Below are 21,353 nucleotides of genomic sequence, written 5' to 3'. Positions count from 1 at the left end.
AGGAATCTTACTTCTAGATAGTCAGATTTTGAACGATAAGTCTACGTTTTACAACAACAACAACAAAAAGCGTAAGCTGAGGATAAAAAAGTGAATGTCTACAGGTTGTGATATTTACACGTAAATTTTTAAAATAACCCGTAATGATATTTATATTTATATCCTTTGTTAACTATCTTTTTGTACCTACACAAAAAGGATATATTTAAAATAGTAGTATTTTAACAGTGCATTCTAAACATGGAGTGTAAAAATGATCATTTTGTATAAATGCTTACGAAAAAAAAATAAAAAAAAAGGTTAGTATTCTAAAACGGGTATCTATGGAGACACTCTTCTCGGTCTCTTCTCTTGGCGTTAGGCAAAGAGGCCCTATATTGGGATCCGGTGGCCCAACATTGTAGACAGCCCGTTAGTTGGAAGGTCTACTGGGCCCATATTGCAAAGTGGGCACAATTAGAGGGTGGGACTTTGAAAAGGAGAAAGAAGAAAATAGAGCGGAGACTTAAAACATAAATTAAAATTAATAGACTAATAATTTATATAAGTTAATAAATAAGTTAAATTATTATTTTCGTTTATAATTTATCTGATTATGAACTATAACTTGACACGTTATTATACATAATTATTCATAACTTGTCTAGTTATGAATCATAACTTATCTAATTATGAACCATAACTTGACAAGTTATGACCTATTAATTTTTATAACTAAAAATTGACCTATATATTTTTTTAAACTTTTCATATTGACTTATTTTCTACTATTTTTCGAAGAAAAACCGGAGAATTTAACTTGGGTGTGATCTTTACCTTGTTATCTTTTTGTAAGTGTAATTATTTAATTAAAAAAATTAAAAATTAAAAATAAAAATAAAAATCGTAACTCATTTTGTCAAGATTACTCACTTGAAAATAGTATACTGGGTACTGCGATGTCATCAGACTGCCAAAGAACAGAAGATGAACGCGTGGTGCGCACTCCACGTGGTGCAGAAGAAAGCACCATTGATCTCCCCCCTTCCGTTCCTTTTTTATTTTTATTTATTCTCTTTTTCCATTTTAAGGAGAACAAAAGAAAAAAGAAAAGAAAAAAAAAAAACGGAAATGTTAAGTTAGAAGAACGCAGAACTATTGGACGTCAGCACAATTCCCCAGGCCCCCTCCCCCCCCTCCCTTTTATTTTTTCCCCCAATTTCATTCTATTTTCTTTCTTTTTTCTTCCCCACTTTACGCACAGAACAGACCTTCCCTCCCCTAACTCCGTCGTAACGAACGCCGCCCCTTTCTGCCGCGAAACCGAAGCCTAACAAACCAACCCAACGCCGTCGTTTCAAGTACCCCCTTTCCCCTTTCTCTTTTTTTTTTTTTGGAAAGAAGATTTGACACCGTTTTAGTTTATATACCTTTTTGTTCTGTTTATATCTTTTCGCTCCTCTGATGAGGATTTTCCGGAAGACGAAGATGAGCTTTCTCTGACTTTCTAAAACCCTAACTGAGAAACGGTGAGACTCCGCCACTTTCCCCTTTTGTCATTCTTTCCATTTTTGCGTTTCTCTCTCTCTCTCTGGCAAACTGTACGATAGTTTTGCAACCCTAGTTTTACTTTTCTAGATTCCCTTTTGTAATGGTTTTCCTTTTTTTTTTTTCCTATCGAAATTTTCAGGCATTTCTTTGAGGTAATCAAACTCAACGATGTTTCAGTGCAAATCGATGAATCTCTGTTATAGATAATGAATATATATATATATATATATATATATATATTTGTAAGCTTATCAAACTAGAGAAATAATTATTCGAGGATTTCAAGCTCGGCTTGAAAATTTTTCTTCCGGAATTTTTGAAAATGATTTCCTTGCGCTGTGATTTGTATATGTTTTGTAATTTGTAGGTTAGGTGTTATAGACTTTATTTTAGAACATTTTCATGTAGTTGAATGCGATTATAATATATCTTGTTTTTGGAGAATGAAGGTTATGATTTTCTCTCTTACCAAATAAGCATGCTTAAAGCTACCATTTATTATGTTGCCGGTGCAAGAGTTGGTACTTTTTTGGGGTCTTACTTTACAATTTACTATAATTCCATTGCGCGAGAGTGCACACAGTGGTGCAGTTTCTTGTAGAGAGGAAGATTATATTTGCATCGTTTTGGGATTGTTATGAATTTTGCTCCATTTGTTTTATTGCTTTTGTCAATGTTTCTCTTCCCCCTTTTTGGATAGGGAATTTAAATGAGATAGATGAGTACGTTAGGAAGAATGCATAACGAGTATTGCAATTATCTAATGGAGCTTGGTTTTATTACATGCTGTCTAGACTGAGTACTTATTGAATCTTACAAATTTCCTTCTTTCTTTCTTTCTGTGATGCAGCCTTGTGGGATTCTATGAGGAAAATGGTTATAGGTGAGTCTTGAATTTTATTGAAGTGCAGTCCTTTTATTTGATTGAATATGCCTTTTGCTCTGTGATTGTTGCAACCAATAACTATAATTTATTTCTTACCTTTTTTTTTTTCTTTTAATTTCCTAACCAGGTTAAAGTAGTCTAGTACTCTGCTTGTTTCTAGTAAATTACGTGTGGTCTGGCTATTGCAATAGACCATTAATTATTGTAGCCATCATGGGGTCAGCTTGTTGTGTTGCCGCGAGGGAGAGAACCCGTTCCAATGGAACTAGCGGTGAAAATTTACGTAGAAACGTCATGTATTCACCATCATGGAGTTTTCGATGGGATACTCGAGGGCGTGTTGCTGGTGAAATTGAGACTCCTTCCTATCAAGTTTCTAATGGAATCAGCAATGCTAGCATGGAGCTTAAAGGACCGTTGGGTTCTGAAAGAGGTAATTTTTCAGATGTGGGAAGCCCTCTAGAGAATATTGGATCGCCCATCTCCCAAAAGTCTACAGTTAATGGGGGAACAATTACACATCTGATGACATCACCTTCAGGTAAATGAGAAAACGGATAAGATGGTTTTTTTAGTTTTTGATTTTGGAAATCAGGGCACCTATGGATTTATTGATATGGTGAACTTTTCTCTTTTTTTTTCCCAACTTTCATTGATCTTGTATCTTGAAGAGTAGTGTTATTACTATAATAATTTTCCTTGGAATGATTAGTGATTTGACACTTCATTGCTCCTTTTTTATAACTTTTTTTTTTTTGTTTGAACCTTTGTGCTTGTGTTATACTGATATGTAAAAAATGTGATTGGAGCAGATCTATCTGTGGCAAGCAATTATTCGCCTGAGGTAAGTTTGATTCATACGTATCTAGATTTTATGTTTTGTTGTTGTAGTTGAATTCCTCATCATTAGTGTCTTACCTTCTTACTGCTTGTATTTCAGGTAAAGAACTTGGCAGAGTCATCCAGAATTCCTGATTCATCTGCACCGAATCTTCCATTTTCTATACCCTCAGCTTTCTCAATGCCGATTGCAGATCCTTTGGCCACCACTAGTTATCCACTTTTCCCTAGCTCAACCCCTTCAAGACGGGCCCGTCGATCACCAGGACATCAGCTGTTGAGACAGGTCTCTGACAGTCGAATCTTGGGACTGAAATCGCCAAATAACAACTCAGTTTCTGAAGGAAGACCATCCTTTGTACTCTCCACTTGTAGCAATGATTTGGCAACCGGATCCCATGGTGGGTCTTCTGATGGGTGGTCTATGCGCACCTTTTCAGAGCTTGTGGCCTCTTCTCAACGAGAAAGGTGGTCCTTTGACAGCGAACATTTGGGCTCTATCAATGGAAAAATAGGTGAATCTAGTAGCAGATTTTCATGCTCCCCTTCTATAGATATGCAGTATTGCGGAGCTTGCTCTAAGCTATTGACAGAGAGATCTTCATGGAGCAGCCAGAAAATTATATCTGGCCCCGAGCTTTCAGTAGTCGCTGTGTTGGTCTGCGGTCATGTCTATCATGCCGAGTGCTTGGAGACTATGACTCCTGAGACTGACAAGTATGATCCTGCCTGCCCCATTTGTATGGTTGGAGAGAAGCAATTGTCAAAGATGGCGAGAAAAGCTTGGAGGGCGGAAGTGGAGTTGAAGTCAAAAAGTCGCAAGATATCAAAAAATAGAGTTGTAGATAGTTATCTCGACGGTGATTTTGATGTTTTTGATCCCCGAAAGAACACTGACAGAAAAGGAAAATGTCCCAGGATGGAACCCAGTTCCAGCACAAAGAGCTCATTTGCTAAGCCTTTCTTGAAACGACATTTTTCGCTTGGGTCCAAGTGGAGTAGATCATTGTCTGAAAATGATTCGGCCCAGAAGAAGGGGTTCTGGGCCAGATATCGTAAAGATTGAGCACTGTTAACTGGTAAGAGGCCAGCGGTGATCTAATCGTAGATGCTATAGAAAGTATTTCTAGGATTTTGTTCTAGAAATGTAGTCTAGCTTCACTAATAAATATGGTTCCATTTTGGATTTTTAAGGTCTTTTTTAGGTATAATATTGTTTTATATCTTGGATGAAGAAAAAGCCCTTAAAATGTCATAGATAGTTGGAAGGAAACAGAAGAGAAAACGAGGCATGTTTTGTTTTGCCAAATTTAGGAAAGGCACTGCGTGTACGCAGAATTGAGGGTGGAAAAAATGGATGCCCTCAGTTATGGGATCAAAAATTAAGATCACTGCTGCTGACAAGCTTGTTCCACTTAAGAGATCAAATTTTTTCTGCTTCTCTGAATATTGTTCGGCCTATTTCGATGGTTGTAATACATAATTGAAGTTAAGACACTTTCGCTGCATTTGCTGCCTTATTGGCTATTGGCTTTGTCTCTCTATATCCGCTTTATTGCGTATTTGCTTGATTTCTATCAGATTCATGCTTTACGCATCTCATGATATTTCTGGACCGAAAAAATGGTGGTGACCAAGATCCAAGAGCAGCTCTAACATTTCTTTTTGGGTATGCTCGTCATTCGTGCGTCATCAAATCCAATTCAATATTCATTATTGGATCGATGGTGTTGTTATCAAAGTCTCTCCAGTTACTTGCGAGCAATCAAGTACTTATCATGATTCGAGACGAGTTAGCGCATAAAGATTTCTTTTTCTTTAAAAAAAAAAAAAAAGAAAAAGTGGAAGAAGATTGGAGGGGGAAAAGAAGGTTGTGTTTAAGATCTTTAAGGGGGCAGAAATAGGGAACAAAGAAGAAATGTAGGTAGAGGGATTGGGACCTGCCGTCTCAGATTATCTGGTTTCGGTAGTGAGGAAAAACGGAAAGAAAACATTTAGGGGATGTTTGGTTGGAGGATTCAAACCATGATTTGAATAATGGTTTATGGTTCGCTATAGTGTTCTCTCATAAAAAATACACGTAAATCAAAAATGATTCTAATTCATGAATCAAACGTCTTCTTAATGGTTTAAACCACTTTGCTACAATGTCTTTTCTCATATAATCTAAATTGTTGTTCAAACTTTTCTGTTTAGGGTGTGTCTTTTCGGTAGTGAGGAAAAACAGAAAGAAAACATTTCATAGTTCAAACCACTTAAGTCTTTTCTAATATAATTTAAATTGTTATTCAAACTTTTCTGTTTAGGGTGTGTTTACTAATCATGAATTGAAAGAATAGGAAATAAATTCCAAGAAAAAAGAAATTAAGTTCAAGAAATCCATTAAAGTGTTTACTAATCTATTTGGATTACATGGGGAAATAAATTATTATTAAGTTGTTTAATTACATAAAAATTGAAAGGAATAGGAATATAATAAATGTGCTTATAAAAGTACCCCTGTGTTAAGTGAATAACTAATTTAAATAAGGATAAATTTGGTAAATAAGTGAGTTAGTTCTTATTTGTTAGGGGAAGGGAAAAAATTCGTCAGCGAGGAGGTGGGAACTTATTTTCCCATTATCAAGGAACTTATTTTCCCATTTTTAGATGGGGCTCACGTAATCCAACTATTAAATACAAAAATAAACACGATAATCTAAAATTAGGAATTTAATTCTTTTTCTTGAAATTGGATTTTTGGTCACGCCCTAACCTATAAACCAAACAGGCGCTCAACTGTTCAGTAAAAAAGAGGCAAATAAGTTAAATAGCATATTTGATAGGGTATTTAATAAATTATAACATAATTTCACATCTTAAGTTTCTAACATTATAAAAAAAACTCAAAAATGCCACTAAACACTCTCCTTCCCACCTTTCTTTTATTCTCCCCTCTAATTAGGTCCACCAAGACCGGCGGCTGGTGATTGGCGACCAGTATCGACAACATGTAAATACTGTATTTACTCAGAACTTCAATCACCAATAACGGTAAATATTATATTTACCCAGTAATCTGACCGCCCGCGTCGACAATTGGTAAATATAGTATTTAGCCGTAAATATTGTGACAGATTCACGATGACGGCGACGAGAGAAGAAAGAGAGAGAACTGGAGAAGCGACGAAAGAAGAGAGAGAGAGAACAAGAGAAATCGCAGTGGAGAGAGAATGACAACGATGTTGATGAGAGAAAAGAGCGAATTGGAGAAATTACGTCAGATTGGTGATGACGGTGATGATAGAAGAGAGAGAATCAGAGAAATCACGGTCTCAGTTCACGATCTCTGATCTTTTGCAACAGATCAACAACAATAGTGTGACGACAACGACATGTTCTTCAAGAGAGAGAGATATCAGATATGGGGAGAGAGAGATCGTGGAGGAAGAGAGAGAGAGTGATTGGGAGGAGAGAAAAGATCTTATGGAAAGGGAGAGAGACTAAATAAAACCCTATGAAATGGATATATTAAGAAAATAATATATTTTTTTATTAGAATGAGAAATTAAAATGTGATGGGTGCGTTTGGAACTATTTTTTGGTTATTTTTTGAAAACATTTCCATACGTCTTTTGAGGCACAAAAATGAAAACGGTATGCAAACTGCGTTTGTTTAGCAAATGTTTTGAAAACGAAACGAAAACAAAAAATAATGGGCCTGTTTGGTAAAATTTTCAAAATAATTTTATTTTCAATACCAAAGTAAACATGAGATTGTTTTGAGAATCATTCTGCGACCGATTCTGAAATGACGTTTGGTTGATTTTTTAAAAGATGGTTATTAATAAAAAACTGAACTTGTGTTTGGTTATAATTATTAATTAATATATTATAACATTGTTGATAAGTACTAGAAAATGAAAACGGAAAAGGAAAAATAACTTTCAATCGTTTTCTTATTCTTTCACAAAAACCATTCTCACTGTTTTTTATTTTTATTTTTATTTTTAAAACATTTACTAAACAAACACGGTTTGAAGACTGTTTTTATTTTCGTGCATCGAAAGACGTGCAAAAACTTTTTCAAAAACAAGTAAAAATAAACTCCCAACACACCCAATGAAAATTGTTTTTGTGAAGGAAGTTAGAAAATGATTAATTCCCTTTTCCGTTTTCATTTTCTAATACTTACCAAGATGTTACATTAAATTACTTAATTATTAATTACTAACTATATAATATATTAATTAATAATTAATAAATAGATAGGACTATAACTAATAAATAGATAGTAAGTAATTAAATTACTAATTATATAATATTTTAATTAATAATTAATAAATAGACATGACTATAACTAATAAATAGATAGTAATTACTTAATTATTAATTAATATTAAATTATTATTATTAAATTTGTAACTTTCTTAATAAAATGATAAATAATAAATATTAATTAATTATTTAGTTGAAGATTAATTGTCAAAAATTGATTATATAATAGATTAATAGTAAAATAATTAATAATAGGTTATTAAATAAATAATTAAGAATTAATATATCAATCATATATATTAATTATAATCTATTAATTAGTAAATAGTTGATAAATAAAAAAATAGTAATTACTCAATTAATAATCAATATTAAATTATATAATAAATTATAACTTGCTAATCAATAGTAATTAATAATTAGCAATTCATCATTATTTAAATAATAAACATAAAAAATTAGTCATGCAATATATCAAATAATAGATTATTAAATAAACGTTAGTAACTAATTAAATAATTATTTAATTATGTACCTAAAAGTAAATTATTTAAATAGTAAATAGAATATTAATATATTATTTATATACTAATTATTTTTTCTCAATACACTTATTAATTAGTTATAAATTAATAAATATGAGTACGTTACTAACATAGTTATTACTTATAACTGATTATTAATAATAATTATTTTTTAATTATTTAGCATACTAATTTATTATATATATATAGTTTAATTACTAATGTAATCATTAATTATAATATATTTATTATTATTGTATTATTAATATATTAATTTTTATTTACTAAGTGATTATCAATTATTAATTATTTAATATATTAATTTAATATTATTAATTACAGGTACTCGAAACAAAATTTTATAAATATAACCAAATACTATTTTATTTTTTTACTATACTTAAAATAATCTCTTAAAATTCTAACCAAAAGTAATTTTAAAATCGGTCGCAGAATGATTTTTAAAATAATTTTATTTTTATTTTTATATTGAAAATAAAATTATTTTAAAAATATTATTAAATGGGCACAATATAATTTACTAACTTTTAAATAACATGTTATTTATTTTAAAAGCATATCTAAAATATGTTATTTTATATTTTCCCTTAAAGAAAAGGAAGGGAAAAAAATATTTTAGAAAAAAAAAGTATGAAGTGACTTGTCTCACTTTATTTGAAAAAAGTATTAGACGTGACTCTCACGAGGACCGGAACTTGAGTCTGGCACCGTAGACCACTCGGCCATCCTGACTTGTCTGACTTTATTTGAATATTTATATTACTTGACGTGGAGTATGCAATTAGGACCGGTAATCAGAGTAGCGACACGATTTAAAATTCGTACGAAGTTAGTGGTTTTAAATTTATTATAAATGAATTTAGGTCATAATCGAGTTAACACGATTAATACGATTAATAAATGAGTTGGGTTAGAGTTGACCTCCTAACACGAAGTGATACGAATTGACACGATTAATTATATGTGTCATCTGTAATCTAACGATATGTGATATAACATGAAAAATTATTTTATATATTAAATACAAATAATGTGAATTTTAATATTTATAGGTAAAATTTATTTATTTTTCTTAAAGAAAAAGATAAATTAACCAATAAACATGTTAAACTTGTCTTGACCGTATTAAATAAATCATTATTATATTAGTTATTTATTTAATATATTAATTTAAATGGGTTATACAGGTTGACACGATTAACACGATTAATAAATGAATCGTGTTTGAATTAATATTTTTAACACATTTAATACACAGATCGTATTTGAATTAATATTTTCTGACACGATTAATAAATAGGTTGATATGAGTTTCCAAAAAAAATAAAAATAGAGAGTAACTGGCACTGATATTTACTAAATATTAATAATAATATTAAATATTAGTATTATTATTATTTTTTGAAACATGCAATTCGGAGCCAACTACAGACAGGCCAACAGCCCCAAAAGCAAAGACCTCAACAACAGCTAGCAGAGGTCGGAGTCACAAAATACATCTGAGGGGATAGAATCTAGAGGGATTGTCCCGAATCTTAGGAGGCGTTTGATTCATAAATTAAAATTATGTTATTAAAATTATTTTTAATTTACGTGTATTTTTTGTGAGAAAAAATACTGTAACGAACCATAAACTATGATTCAAATCATGATTTGAATTCTCCAACTAAACATCCCCTTAAAAGGCCCATTGATTTGGCAAGGTTATGGGCGATAATACAGAAATAGTTTCAAACGTTTTCAGTTAACGTTCCTGTAATTTTTTTTTTCCAAGCTTGGGGTCGTCTCACCTTTTTCCTTTCTTTGACTTCTCTGCCATTGATTATCAAACCTCGGGCATCGAGTTCACACCGCCGGCCTCCTACACCGTCGAATCTGGCATCGTCTCAAGCCTGTTTCTCAGCCAGAAGGCTAGCCAAAATCTGCATTAACAGGAACCCAAAAATTAAGGCCCCGTTCATTTCGCTGATTCGAGTTTAGAATTTGAGTTTTGCTACAGTAAAAAGCTCTCATATAAAATCACATCTCAACTCGAATCAGTGAAATGAACGGGGCCAAAAATTTTGTGAATGAAAATCACAATGTCTTTGAAAAAAATACTAGATTTATGTTAGGATTTTTATATACCTTGAGCAGAGTAGATTTCCACTATCATTGAACCCAAGAAGCATCCATGCGCATAATAAACATCCGGTTCACAGATTTGAGCTCCCTTGAATTGGCTCCAAAATGTAAGGGTTTCAGTGATGCCAAAGAAGACCAAGATGACTCGTACGTTATACACGACAACGACGACATGGTTTGTAGACTGTCTTTTTTTTTTTCCCCTCCTTAAATAATTGCTGCTTTTAATACTTTTTTTTTTCTTTTTTGATAATTGCTGCTTTTAAAAGTTAGTAATTACTAGCTGATATCCCGCGGCCGCGCATTGCTGCGGAAGATATCATTATATTATATAAAAAGTTTAGAGTTTTTATAGTATAAAATTAATTTACATATATATTCACATATATAGTACTTGTAAATATATACAACTATATTTATTTTTAGATATATACAGTATTTTTGTTTAAATTTTTTTATGATGAATCATTGCTGTTGTTTTGTTTTTTTCTTCTGTTTTTTTTTTTAACTACAAGATACAAATTTTAGAAAATAGAAAATCAGAGAAAAAATGCAGAAAAATGATAATGAAGACAAATGATTAGGAAGAATAAAATCTATCAGATAAAAAAGTGTGGAAATTGACCAAATAAGAAGAACAAAATGGATGTAATGAAAGCATTAGAGATACAGTAAAGATCAGCGTTGTGATCAAAATGATCAAAAAGACTCAACTGCAAAACAAATTTAGAAATAAAAAACTGAGGACAAAAGCTTACAATTATATTGTAGAGCAAGAAAAGAATCAAAGGTCCGGGCATAGGATAGAAAGAAGAAAAAGAGCAAAAAAAATAAAAATAAAAATAAATAAAAGAAAAAGTCATAAATTTAATTTTAGGAAGCAGACTAAATATAGAAATATCAAAAGTCCAAAATAAATAAAAATTGCAGATAAACAAAAATCAAGTAACATAAAAAAAAGGCTAGTGTATGAATGAGTAAATGTTATAGAATAATAAAAGTTAAAACATCAAGGAAGCAATAAAGGTCAACATTTCATTTCCATCAAAATGATCAAGAAGGCTCAACTGCAAAACAAATTGAGAAATAAAAAACTCAGGACAAAAGCTCTGTTCTTTATTTACTTAAGAAAGGAAACGCATACAATGAGGATAAATTTGCAGACTATTGGAGAGATCTGCTAGCTCTCCCACCTCAGCGAACTCTTTCCACTCACTAATTGCCTGACTAAACCTACATCCCTTCCTCCCTTTTATTCCACGCTCACCCAGAGAATAACAGAATTCCGTAACAACTTCTAACAGTCTTCGCAATCCCGAGGCAATCCTTTTCAACCCATTTTCTCCTCGGGAATACCTTCAGCAGTCTATACCCAATTCCCCTCCTGTCCCTGGGCTTTCGTCTGGGCCTTTGGCCTCCTGACATACGTGAATCTAATTGGGGCCTTAACAAAAAAACACTCCAAATTCATTCTGGTAGAAGCCTTATTACAACTCCTACTTATACCTCATGAGATCCAAGCCTTATTGTGCAAATTAAGTTACATGAATGGTTGATTTTTTTTTTATGGAATAATTACAAATAAAATAAACACAAGCCGTTTTGTGAACGTGATGAGAGAGACAGGTTTATACTTAAACCCATTCACAAGAAAGTTGGGTCTTGTCACGTCTGTAAAACGGCGTACGTTTACTTTTCTCACCGATATGACTCTCAGATAGATAAACTTTTTAGTGTTGGTCGGTTGCTAGTTATGCTAAATAACTCTAATTTGAACAACTACTAAATCAAGAGGCAAAGTACCAATAAACAATAATACAGGGCTACTAATCCCTCGTAAAATGGTTTGGGGGATAAGGTGTTAAAAATGATTAAAGATCCTTAGTAACTAATACAAAAATTCACTGAGCAAAGCGAAATGTGAGCCAAAATTGAAGGACATGGGTTCATAATAATAATAAGAATAATAAAAATTTAATAGCCAAACGCTGGTATATATATGAATATCAAAAGCGTAAATTACCAAACAATCTACAAATGTCTTTTTTTTATTATTATTTTCTTGCCATTCTTGCCCTTTCTTTTTGTTCTTCAAATTTCACCTTAAATATCCTTTTTTTTCCACGGTTGGAATTCTGTGAAGAGTAATTGGTCTGCACCATCCCTCGTCTAGTCTCAACTATGTGATAAGAGTCAAGTAATTGAAACATTTATGAGTAGATAAAACGAGGATTATGTTCCACTCAGCAACAAGACAGACAACTCATTATCCCAGAACATTAAAGATTCGAATCTTTTAAGGGTAAAGATTATGTCCCGGACCAACTCTCGTGCTAAACAACGGCCTACGTTTGAAGTTTCCCACCACCCCATGATTCCGATGAAGAAGAATTAGCAAGAAGACACAAACCGTCCATTTCCCAACAACTTGACATTTTACATACAAAAGATGTATATTTGGCTATTGTTTTTTTGTTCGTGAATCCAACAAACTATGATGAAAAGGGTTGTGCATTTGGTCGATAACGCTCTTCAATCCCGTCCTGTAACTTGGGTGGAGAAGCCTTACTCCTAGTTCCTTCTTCATCCGAGCGTTCGAAACTCGCTTCTCAGCAGCAAAACCTTTCTTTTTAACAGTGGCTAAAGATTCTTCCTGCTCAGGAATCCTTGTGATCTGGGCAGGCCACTTCTTCTCAATCAAGTTCTGTGCATATGCAAAGACTTCTTCTCTGGGGGCCGGATCATCATCAACGATATTGTACACTTTCCTAAAAAAACAAAGATACATACGGTGAGTGTCGCAAAAATAGAAAGGATCAAGTGTCAAAACAAGAAAGATAGTATTGAGATTGTAATACATCTTTTCCCTTGCAGTTAACTATATCCCATAAGAATCAGAATGCATCCAAACAATGTGCGTCAAAATTCCTTCCAATCTAATGTTTAGTTTCAGGAAGACAATTACCTCTTCCCTCTCCTTCCAGGAGAAAATAATAATCCACACAAAAGTATGTTTAAACATAGTAGTAACTTGAAACTTACTACAATATACTTTGCAGTCTCTCAACTGAAGTTAACAACCGCAGAAAAAGAATATTGAAATAACTTTAGCAATGTCAGAAAAGCTGAAACCTACCTGGGCGAAGATGTGCAAAAACTGGCCTGGAGGGCTTGACAAAGGTCTTCAACATGAATCCTTGATGTGTATAACCTAAATGTTCTCCTTCTCTGACCTTCTGACAAGGCTTCTCGCTTTATTATTGTATCAACAGCGCTATAATATATACGAGTAAAGACAAACCAACTTTAGCAAATGGAACTCCAAAAGAATGTTTAAATAACTGGTTAGTAAACAAGACACCTTAAGAAAAGTTGTAGCCCACAAGGATAATAGTTTCTAAACTCAAAAGAAGTGAGATTTTTTAGACAAAGGGACAACAATCTTTTGAGGAACTAAAATGAGAAATATCTATCAATCATAAATTGAAAGCTGAAAGCAGCAAATCATGAAGGTACTCAAGTATTCATCACAACCTTCTACCAGGACCATAGATCCCACCAAGCCGAAATATGTGTGCCGCAATCCCAAGATTGCTACCCAGATTTAACCATCTCTCCTCAGCAGCTAACCTCAGTTTGCTCAATTCACTTATAGGACTAGCAGGATAACTGCTACAGCACAATGCATTTGGTGGCAATCAAATGTTAGTTTATCATAAAACATCACAGCTTGTATGAGAAAGCACTTAATTCAGATACACTCACTCCTCGTCTACCCATTCACCACCACAATTTCCATACGCACCTGCCAGAATATAATCAGTTTGTATCTATTCTAATACACTGGCATTAAAAGATAAAAGAAATAAGAAAGCAGTTATTTTCAGTTACAAAAGAGCAGTTATTTTGTTTTATCATTTACCATATTCATGCTTATTAGTTCTTACTACTTATATTTAGTTTCAAAAAAGAAAAAAAATCTTACTACTTAACCACTTGCTTGAATTGTTAATGGTGGCTCTAGATTACAGAGAAGACATACTAGTTGATGACAAATAACAGAGCCACTGAAGATTTCCATCCATAAGCCCATTCTTTAGAAGTTCTTCATGTTGAAGCATCTAGCAAACGTCAAAGAACATTGTGTTATATATAGCTCACTGAAATAAAATTGTTAAATTATAAGGCTATTTTACATACCGGGTCACCAATTCCCACAAAGGGAGGGATAGAAACAAGTAGGTGAGTATGACATTTCAGAACATCTAGAATGCCCCATCTGAACCAATTAATAACAGAAAGCCAAATCGTAATAGAACGGCAAAAAAAAAAAAAACCCGCACAAACAATTAAACTAAATTGACCTTGTACGACATATCTCAAATTCTGCCACAAGTACACTGACAGTTTAACAATTTGCATAAATGGGCAAACTAAACAGTCGTTAAGAGATTAAATATAGGCACAATTCAAAGCATAATTCTGCAAAAACTCACTCAGGCTCGTTTGCATCAAAATGGTAAGCATCAAATCCCTTGTCTTCAAGTTTCTTCTTCTTCACAATGCTCGTGCAAGTCCCAGAGACATCCCTAGTAATCAACCTCCAATAAGACAACTTTCGAGCACTATTTCTTAACGGGAATAAAAGTTTATATAACAAAAACCCAAATAAGCTAAATGAAAAGGTGTGTGGATTTTACCAGCCTTGGGTCTTGAGATGTTCACCAAAGCAGTTTCCGACGAAACCCATGCCCAGAATAAACATCCGGTTCGCAGATTTGGGCTCCCTTGAATCGGCTCCAAAACGCACACGTTTCAGTGATGCCAAAGGAGACCAAGATGGCTCGTATGTTATACACGACAACGACAACATGGATTCTGTGAATGCCAAAGGAGACCCAAGTTCTCACTTCTCAGTCGGTTTTTTTTTTTCGTCGTCGTCGTCGTCGTCAACCGAAAATGTTCACGATATTTTGAAGGAGAATGTGAAGTTGTAGACTCTAATTAATTATCCTAATGATTTATTTTTTTAAGATTATTTTTATAATTGTCTCTTGAATTATGTATATTAAGGTTCGTTTATTTCGTCAATTCGAGTTTAGAATTCGAGTTTTATTACAATAAAAAGCTCTCAGAAACAGTCACATTTAGGGCCCGTTTGTTTGCGTTTTCGTTTTCGTTTTTCACGGTTTTCAAAGCAAAAAAATGAAAACGGGTGTTAAAAACGTGTTTGGTGCAATTTTTTTTAAAAAACAAAACCAAAAACGTTTTTGTCTTTTTGTGGAAATCAGAAAACGAAAAAAAGGTGTTTTCATTTTCTTGTTTTCGTTTTCTATTTTCTGAAAAACGGATTTCACTTTTTTTTTTCTTTTTCATTTTCTTCCCTCTGAAACCGTTTTTGTATTATATATGTTTAATTAATATATTTATTTAATATATTATTATTTAATATATTTAATAATATTATTTATATAATATATTTAATAATATTATTTATTTAATATATTTAATATATTATTTATTTAATATATTTAATAATATTATTTATTTAATATATTATTACATGTTTTCAAAAATTAAACCACCAAACGCAGTTTCAGTTTTTTTTAAAACTGAAATCAATCTCTAAATAAAACTACCAAACGCATTTTTAGAAATAATTCAAAAATGAAACTAAAAACGTTTTCATTTTCATTTTCGTACAGAAAATAAAAACGTTTTGGAACCAATTCCAAACGCACCCTTAACTTTTTTACTACAGTAAAAAACTTTCACATAACGTCACATCTCAACTTGAATTAAAAACTCAAATTAGCGAACTAAACGTCACATCTCAAGCTTTCACAGTTTTTCCCTTTTTGTTGAGAAAAAAAAAGAGAGAGAAAAACTGTTGGAACAAGATGGTGATTATTTCACAAGAGATATAAATCAATTAAAAGTCTCTGTCAGAAAATTGTAATATGCAATGGGAACGCTACAAATAACTAATGGCCCATTTAGAAATTGGGTCCAAATCAGGTAGTTTGATCTAGAATTTAAATTTTATAAAATAAAAAAAAACAATATTATAGCATGATTTTTTAAATTTAATTTTTTTTTTTGAGAAAAAAAATGTTGTTTGAATCAAAACTAGAACAGTTTAAAGTCGCGTACAAAATGAGTCATAAAGGTTCTACAAAAAAAATTAAAGAAATAAAGAAATGCCACCGGAAACAACACTTTTTAATTACAACTAGTAGAATTAATTAATTAGATAATAGCAATGACTGCCAAGATCAGTTATTATTTAATCTTTAAAGGAACAATAATTTTCAAATATCCCAATACATTACACTTTAGCGAGATAAATTATTTGTACTTGCTGGCTGACAATGCCCTTCTACTAACCCGGATTTTTAATATTTCACGAGGCCCATTCTGAGGTAGCAGAATTTATCACAATTTTCTTCTACTTCAAACAACGGGTGACAATGAATAACTTTTGTTGTAACTTTTAAGCAAAAGGAAAAACCCAACTACAAGTAAATGAACAGAGAGTTTAGGCCGTAAATTTGGTTCGTACAATAATTGAAAGTCATTGATAACATATTATTGGTTGGATTTGAACACATGCACGTTTCCTATGTACTCTCAATCTCAAAACGTCTATACAAATAGAACATGATTTTTTTTTTTTTTTTTTTTTGGGGAAAAACAGTTGTGGTGTTGAGACTGGCAATTTTCTTCCACCAAGAATTCAACCGTCTGAATAAATGAGGTTGAACCACAAAACGTCACATAGACATAGGTAGCCATTATTTGGCCGGCCTTACTTCAAACTACATATATTTCCATCTTTTAGTAGTCAGTATAGAGTCCATTCTTTTTCTCTCTCTCAAAAATTTTCAAACTCTTGCACCTGATAACCGCGACTTCTTTTATCATCTTTTGTCTCCAAGTACTACCACTTTCTGAGAATTGATTCTTGAACAAACCTTGGTATGGAAGAGAGCATAAGAAATGTTGTCGTTTCTGGGGTTATTTCATGGTCAACGGCTTTTGTGTTGATCAGAAAAGCTTTCCCAAAGCGTTCCTTTGAGTTCTACAACCGCCTTGTGTCCACAATCCATGCAGTTCTTGCAGTGACACTGGCTTCTCTCTCTGTTGAAGATTGGAGTTGCCCCGTTTGTCCTTTGGCTTCAAATTCTTCCCCTAAGCAGGTAAATCAAATTATGATAACTACTTACAAAGCGTTTACTTTTTTTTCTTTTCTTTTCTTTTTGCCAAGTTTAATTTGTATGACATGTTCTTTTCTTTGACTATGATAATTTTTGACGTTACTTTAATCTTTTTTTTTTTTTTTTTTTGGTTTTAATTTTGGGGGGGAACTTGATTCTTGAATTACCAAGATGAAAGCTTTGGCCGTGAGCCTTTCATATCTCATATATGATCTGATATGTTGTCTCTTTGACAAAAAAGTGAATGTTGACAATTCCGTCCATCATTTAGTTAGCATCGTTGGAATTGGCGCTGGTCTTGCCTATGGAAAGGTAAATTTAATTAATTTATTTTTTTAAATATATTACTGTTGTAATGAATAACAAACAAGTAATACAGCTCCACCGTCCACATGTTCTTGGACTATGGTATTTGTCCTTTGATGCAATTTAGCTTTATTTTCAACTACGTTTTTTAGACTATATAAGACGACTATATAACTCTATGTCTATCCTTTTCCTTCCTCTCTTTCTTTTTTTCTTTTTTTTTTTTTTTAAACTAGTGTAGTGTGGATCAGAAATGGCGGCGGCGCTGTGGATAACAGAGATCTCCAGCCCTTTCCTACACTTGAGAGAACTTTTAAAAGAGCTTGGCTACAGGGATACCGACCTAAATTTAGCAGCTGATGTAAGCAAAGACTCGTAATTGGCATTTTAAATAGAGCACCGTTTTTTCATTAAGTGAATAAATTAGACTCAATTTAATGAGACACACTATTTTATAAGGTTTTATTTGATGAGAATGAATATCATTTTTTTAATTAATTTCATGACATTACGAAAGTACTATGTACTTTTAAACCCCCCATCGTTTATTGACTTACAAATCTACATTAAACTTTCTTAGCTAAAATAATAATAATTTACTAACTAACCATTTCATTAAAAGCTTGTGCGTTCAACTGTCCATGAACATTACATTAAAATTTAATAGCGACCTATAATAAGGCGGGTCTAAACATAACAGCCTGTATATGAAAATACCAAAATGGGAAGTTTTGCTGAGGATTGCTGACATGGCCTTATATTCGGCCGTGTTGTAGACCGGCCTGGGAGCATAGTCTGCTCAGGCCCACTAGGGAGACAATGTACAGAAGCTTCTTTTTTCTTTTTGCTTGAATTTCTTTTTCTTTTTCCTTTTACTTTTTCTTTCTTTATCCTAGTCAGTTCTAACTTCTAACTTTATGTTTGGTAGGAAAGAAAAGTAGAAGAAATGAAGAATGTGAAGAAATTTTAGTAGGGAAAATAAAAATATAAGTTGTTTGGTAAGAGAGAAAAAAGAAAAGAAGAGAAAATGAAGTGGAAAATAATACATGTGAACCCCACTATTTTTTTTCTTTCCACAAGTGGGCAGAAAATGAGATAAAAAATGAGAACAAGTCATTAAAGTGAGCAAAATTACTAAACTACCATTTTCTCCATCAAAATCCAAGTAAAAAATTTAAGGGTATAAAAGTAATTTATGAGTAAGATTTTTTCTTTCCTCCTAATTTAACTTCTAATACTAAACAAGTGAAGGTAAGCTCATTTTCTTTCCATCTTCTCATACCAAATAACATAAAAAAAAATCAATTTTCTTTTCATCATTGCTATTTTTCATCACTTCCATATTTCTTTCTATTATATTTTCTTTCCTTCCTACCAAACATAAGTTCTAGTTCTAACTTTACCCAAAAAAAAAAAAAAAAAGGTTCAAGCTCAAACTAGCTCTAAAGGTTGACAATCGTAGAACTTTATTACGTTTTCCATGTAATATCTGTCTGTTATTGCTCCTATAAGCTGCTTTTGGTTACTGGGTTAAAAGAAAGTGTTTAGATAACTTTTCCCAAGTACTCATAAAAGCTCTTTTAATAAGACTTAGAAAATTATATCAAATTTCAATTAACATTTAAGAAAACTTCATTATAATGAGTGTTATTTTTTGAGTCAATCATAAAGAGTTTATTGTTTATTAGAAGATTCAAATATCAGCTTAAGCTAATTTAAAAATTGCAGTTCCAAACACTAATTAAAATAGTACAACATTTATTCTCTTTTTTTATTGCCTAAAAACAAAAGCAAAAATAATGGCAAACATGCAATTCTTATAAGAGGAAAGCTGGTTGTAGACTTTTAAGTCTGTTTTCTTTCTTTTCCTAAAATAATTGATGCTTCAATAGTTTTTTTTTTTTTTTTTCTTTTTTGATAATTGCTGCAAGTACCCCTTATTCCTTTAACACGCTAGTGCGATCTAATTTTAAAAGTTAACTATGTAATAAATTGTTTCATCAGATATTATTTGCATTGATATTCACGGTAGCGAGGATGATATGTGGACCTTATCTCACTTACGTGACTCTCAAAGCTAGGAATCCTCTCATCATACAGGTACTAAACTCATAGCCATAGACTTGTATTCGTTATTTTAATTGTAAGATATTAATTTGTCAATTATTATAAATTAGATAATTGACTAGAAAAATTATGACAATTAATAAAATTAGATTATTATCATATTACGTTATTAAATTTTTATATTTAATAGTAACCACCGATAAAAACGTAACAATTAAAAACCCGTCATTCCATATATAAATGTATATATATGTATCTAAAATTATATTATACGTTCTTACTTTTTAATACCAACTTATATGAGTTGTCATACTTTTATTATATTAAGTGTCTAAAAACTTATCACCTCAGTTAATGTTAAAAAGAAACTTCCTAAAAGAGAATTGCAATTCATTACCGTGTGAGTTGATATATGCCAAAAAATTTGCATCCCTAGTAGTACTCTACCTCTAAAAAGACATGATTTATGTGTGTTTATGTTGTTCAGGCCATGGCAATGTCATTGCAGTTAGTCAGCGCTTTCTGGTTCTACAAGATTGCGAGGATGGTTAAATACAAACTGACGAAGAGATCCATGCCCAAAAAACTTGCCTGAAAACGCTACATCATCAAACATAATTGTATCTACGAAGAAAAAACATCGTATTGCAACTTTTATTTATGCCTCACGAGATCCAAGTCTTATTGTGCAAATCAAGTTACCTGAATGGTTGATTCTTTTGATAGAACCAATGGAATTGAAATAAAGAATCGATGTGTTATTATGCGAAAATTTTGTGAAATCGAGAGGGCCGTTGCGCGCGTTACTCAGTGGAGCATGTAAAAGGAATAAATTAAAATAAATAAACAGCAAGTGTCCAAAGACTACTTTTTGAGACTAAAACAGACAACTACCAAACGTAAAATGTATTAATATGAGAGGAAATATAGACTTATACAAGATTAATACGTTCTTCTAGACTAGACGGTTTAGCAAACGGTTGACCCACTTGCACCTAAAACCCAACTGTGCGAATAAATGAGGTTTTAAGTGCTAAAGACAAATTCCACTAGCGGATATGGATCATGGGAAACTTGCAAACCAGACTAGATACCTTTTAGTTTTTTCACATCAGAAGAGAAAACGACTCTGAAAAATTATTTAGTGTTGGAGATTTTGAGAGGAGAGGATTAATCATGGAAGACCAAGTACGGAATGTGGTTGTATTGGGGGTTATTTCGTGGTCAACAGCTTTTTTGGTAATTAGAAAAATCTTGTCAAACCGTTCATTTGGATTCTGCAATCGTCTTGTTTCGACGGCGCATGCAACTTTGGCTGTGACTTTAGCTTCCCTTTCTGTTGAAGATTGGAGTTGCCCTGTTTGCCCTGTGGCTTCAAAGTCTTCTCCTAAGCAGGTAAATCGCCAATGACCATACCATTTGATGTCGTTTACGTCAGAAAGGTTTAAAAAGATTATTATAGGCCATAATCCTAAGAATTCCTTTGTATTTTTTTTTTCTTTATTTTTGTTGGCTCGAGAAGATAAGAGCTCTACATATATATAACAATGATAATTTTTTTTTTTTTTTTTTTGGCTGTGG

The 21,353-nt window shown here is 32.3% G+C and overlaps 3 protein-coding genes across 7 annotated transcripts; 2 read left to right on the top strand and 1 right to left on the bottom strand.

Annotated features, from left to right (window-relative positions):
* Positions 1 to 1,085: 1,085 nt before the first annotated feature.
* Positions 1,086 to 4,764, top strand: LOC21404754. 4 transcript variants are annotated; one of them, XM_024174500.1, is made up of 6 exons: positions 1,086 to 1,508; positions 1,670 to 1,682; positions 2,381 to 2,413; positions 2,640 to 2,957; positions 3,229 to 3,260; positions 3,357 to 4,764. In XM_024174500.1, exons 3-6 carry the CDS (start codon positions 2,395 to 2,397, stop codon positions 4,320 to 4,322), a joined length of 1,335 nt encoding a protein of 444 aa, XP_024030268.1. In that variant the 5' UTR covers positions 1,086 to 1,508; positions 1,670 to 1,682; positions 2,381 to 2,394; the 3' UTR covers positions 4,323 to 4,764. The 4 variants fall into 4 exon arrangements, with proteins under 4 accessions (XP_024030268.1, XP_010110027.2, XP_024030270.1 ...); XM_024174502.1 differs by having other exon boundaries at positions 1,087 to 1,508; positions 2,544 to 2,957; XM_010111725.2 differs by lacking the exon at positions 1,670 to 1,682.
* Positions 4,765 to 12,252: 7,488 nt separating this feature from the next.
* LOC21404752 lies at positions 12,253 to 15,146 on the bottom strand. Of its 2 annotated transcripts, none has more exons than XM_024174536.1 (8): positions 14,883 to 15,146; positions 14,679 to 14,771; positions 14,383 to 14,461; positions 14,225 to 14,303; positions 13,948 to 13,987; positions 13,717 to 13,854; positions 13,319 to 13,456; positions 12,253 to 12,950 (listed from the first exon to the last, which is right to left on the bottom strand). In XM_024174536.1, the coding sequence occupies exons 1-8, from the start codon at positions 15,053 to 15,055 to the stop codon at positions 12,644 to 12,646; spliced, it is 1,047 nt and encodes a 348-aa protein (XP_024030304.1). In that variant the 5' UTR covers positions 15,056 to 15,146; the 3' UTR covers positions 12,253 to 12,643. The 2 variants fall into 2 exon arrangements, with proteins under 2 accessions (XP_024030304.1, XP_024030305.1); XM_024174537.1 differs by having other exon boundaries at positions 13,717 to 13,851.
* Positions 15,147 to 16,882: 1,736 nt separating this feature from the next.
* LOC21404751 (transmembrane protein 136) lies at positions 16,883 to 20,538 on the top strand. The gene is made up of 5 exons (XM_010111722.2): positions 16,883 to 17,381; positions 17,571 to 17,711; positions 17,947 to 18,066; positions 19,710 to 19,805; positions 20,260 to 20,538. Exons 1-5 carry the CDS (start codon positions 17,163 to 17,165, stop codon positions 20,365 to 20,367), a joined length of 684 nt encoding a protein of 227 aa, XP_010110024.1. The 5' UTR covers positions 16,883 to 17,162; the 3' UTR covers positions 20,368 to 20,538.
* Positions 20,539 to 21,353: the final 815 nt, after the last annotated feature.

This window comes from Morus notabilis, unplaced genomic scaffold (assembly GCF_000414095.1).
Source record: "Morus notabilis unplaced genomic scaffold, ASM41409v2 Scaffold535, whole genome shotgun sequence".
NCBI lineage: Eukaryota > Viridiplantae > Streptophyta > Magnoliopsida > Rosales > Moraceae > Morus > Morus notabilis.
This window is presented reverse-complemented; position numbering and strand designations above follow the sequence as displayed.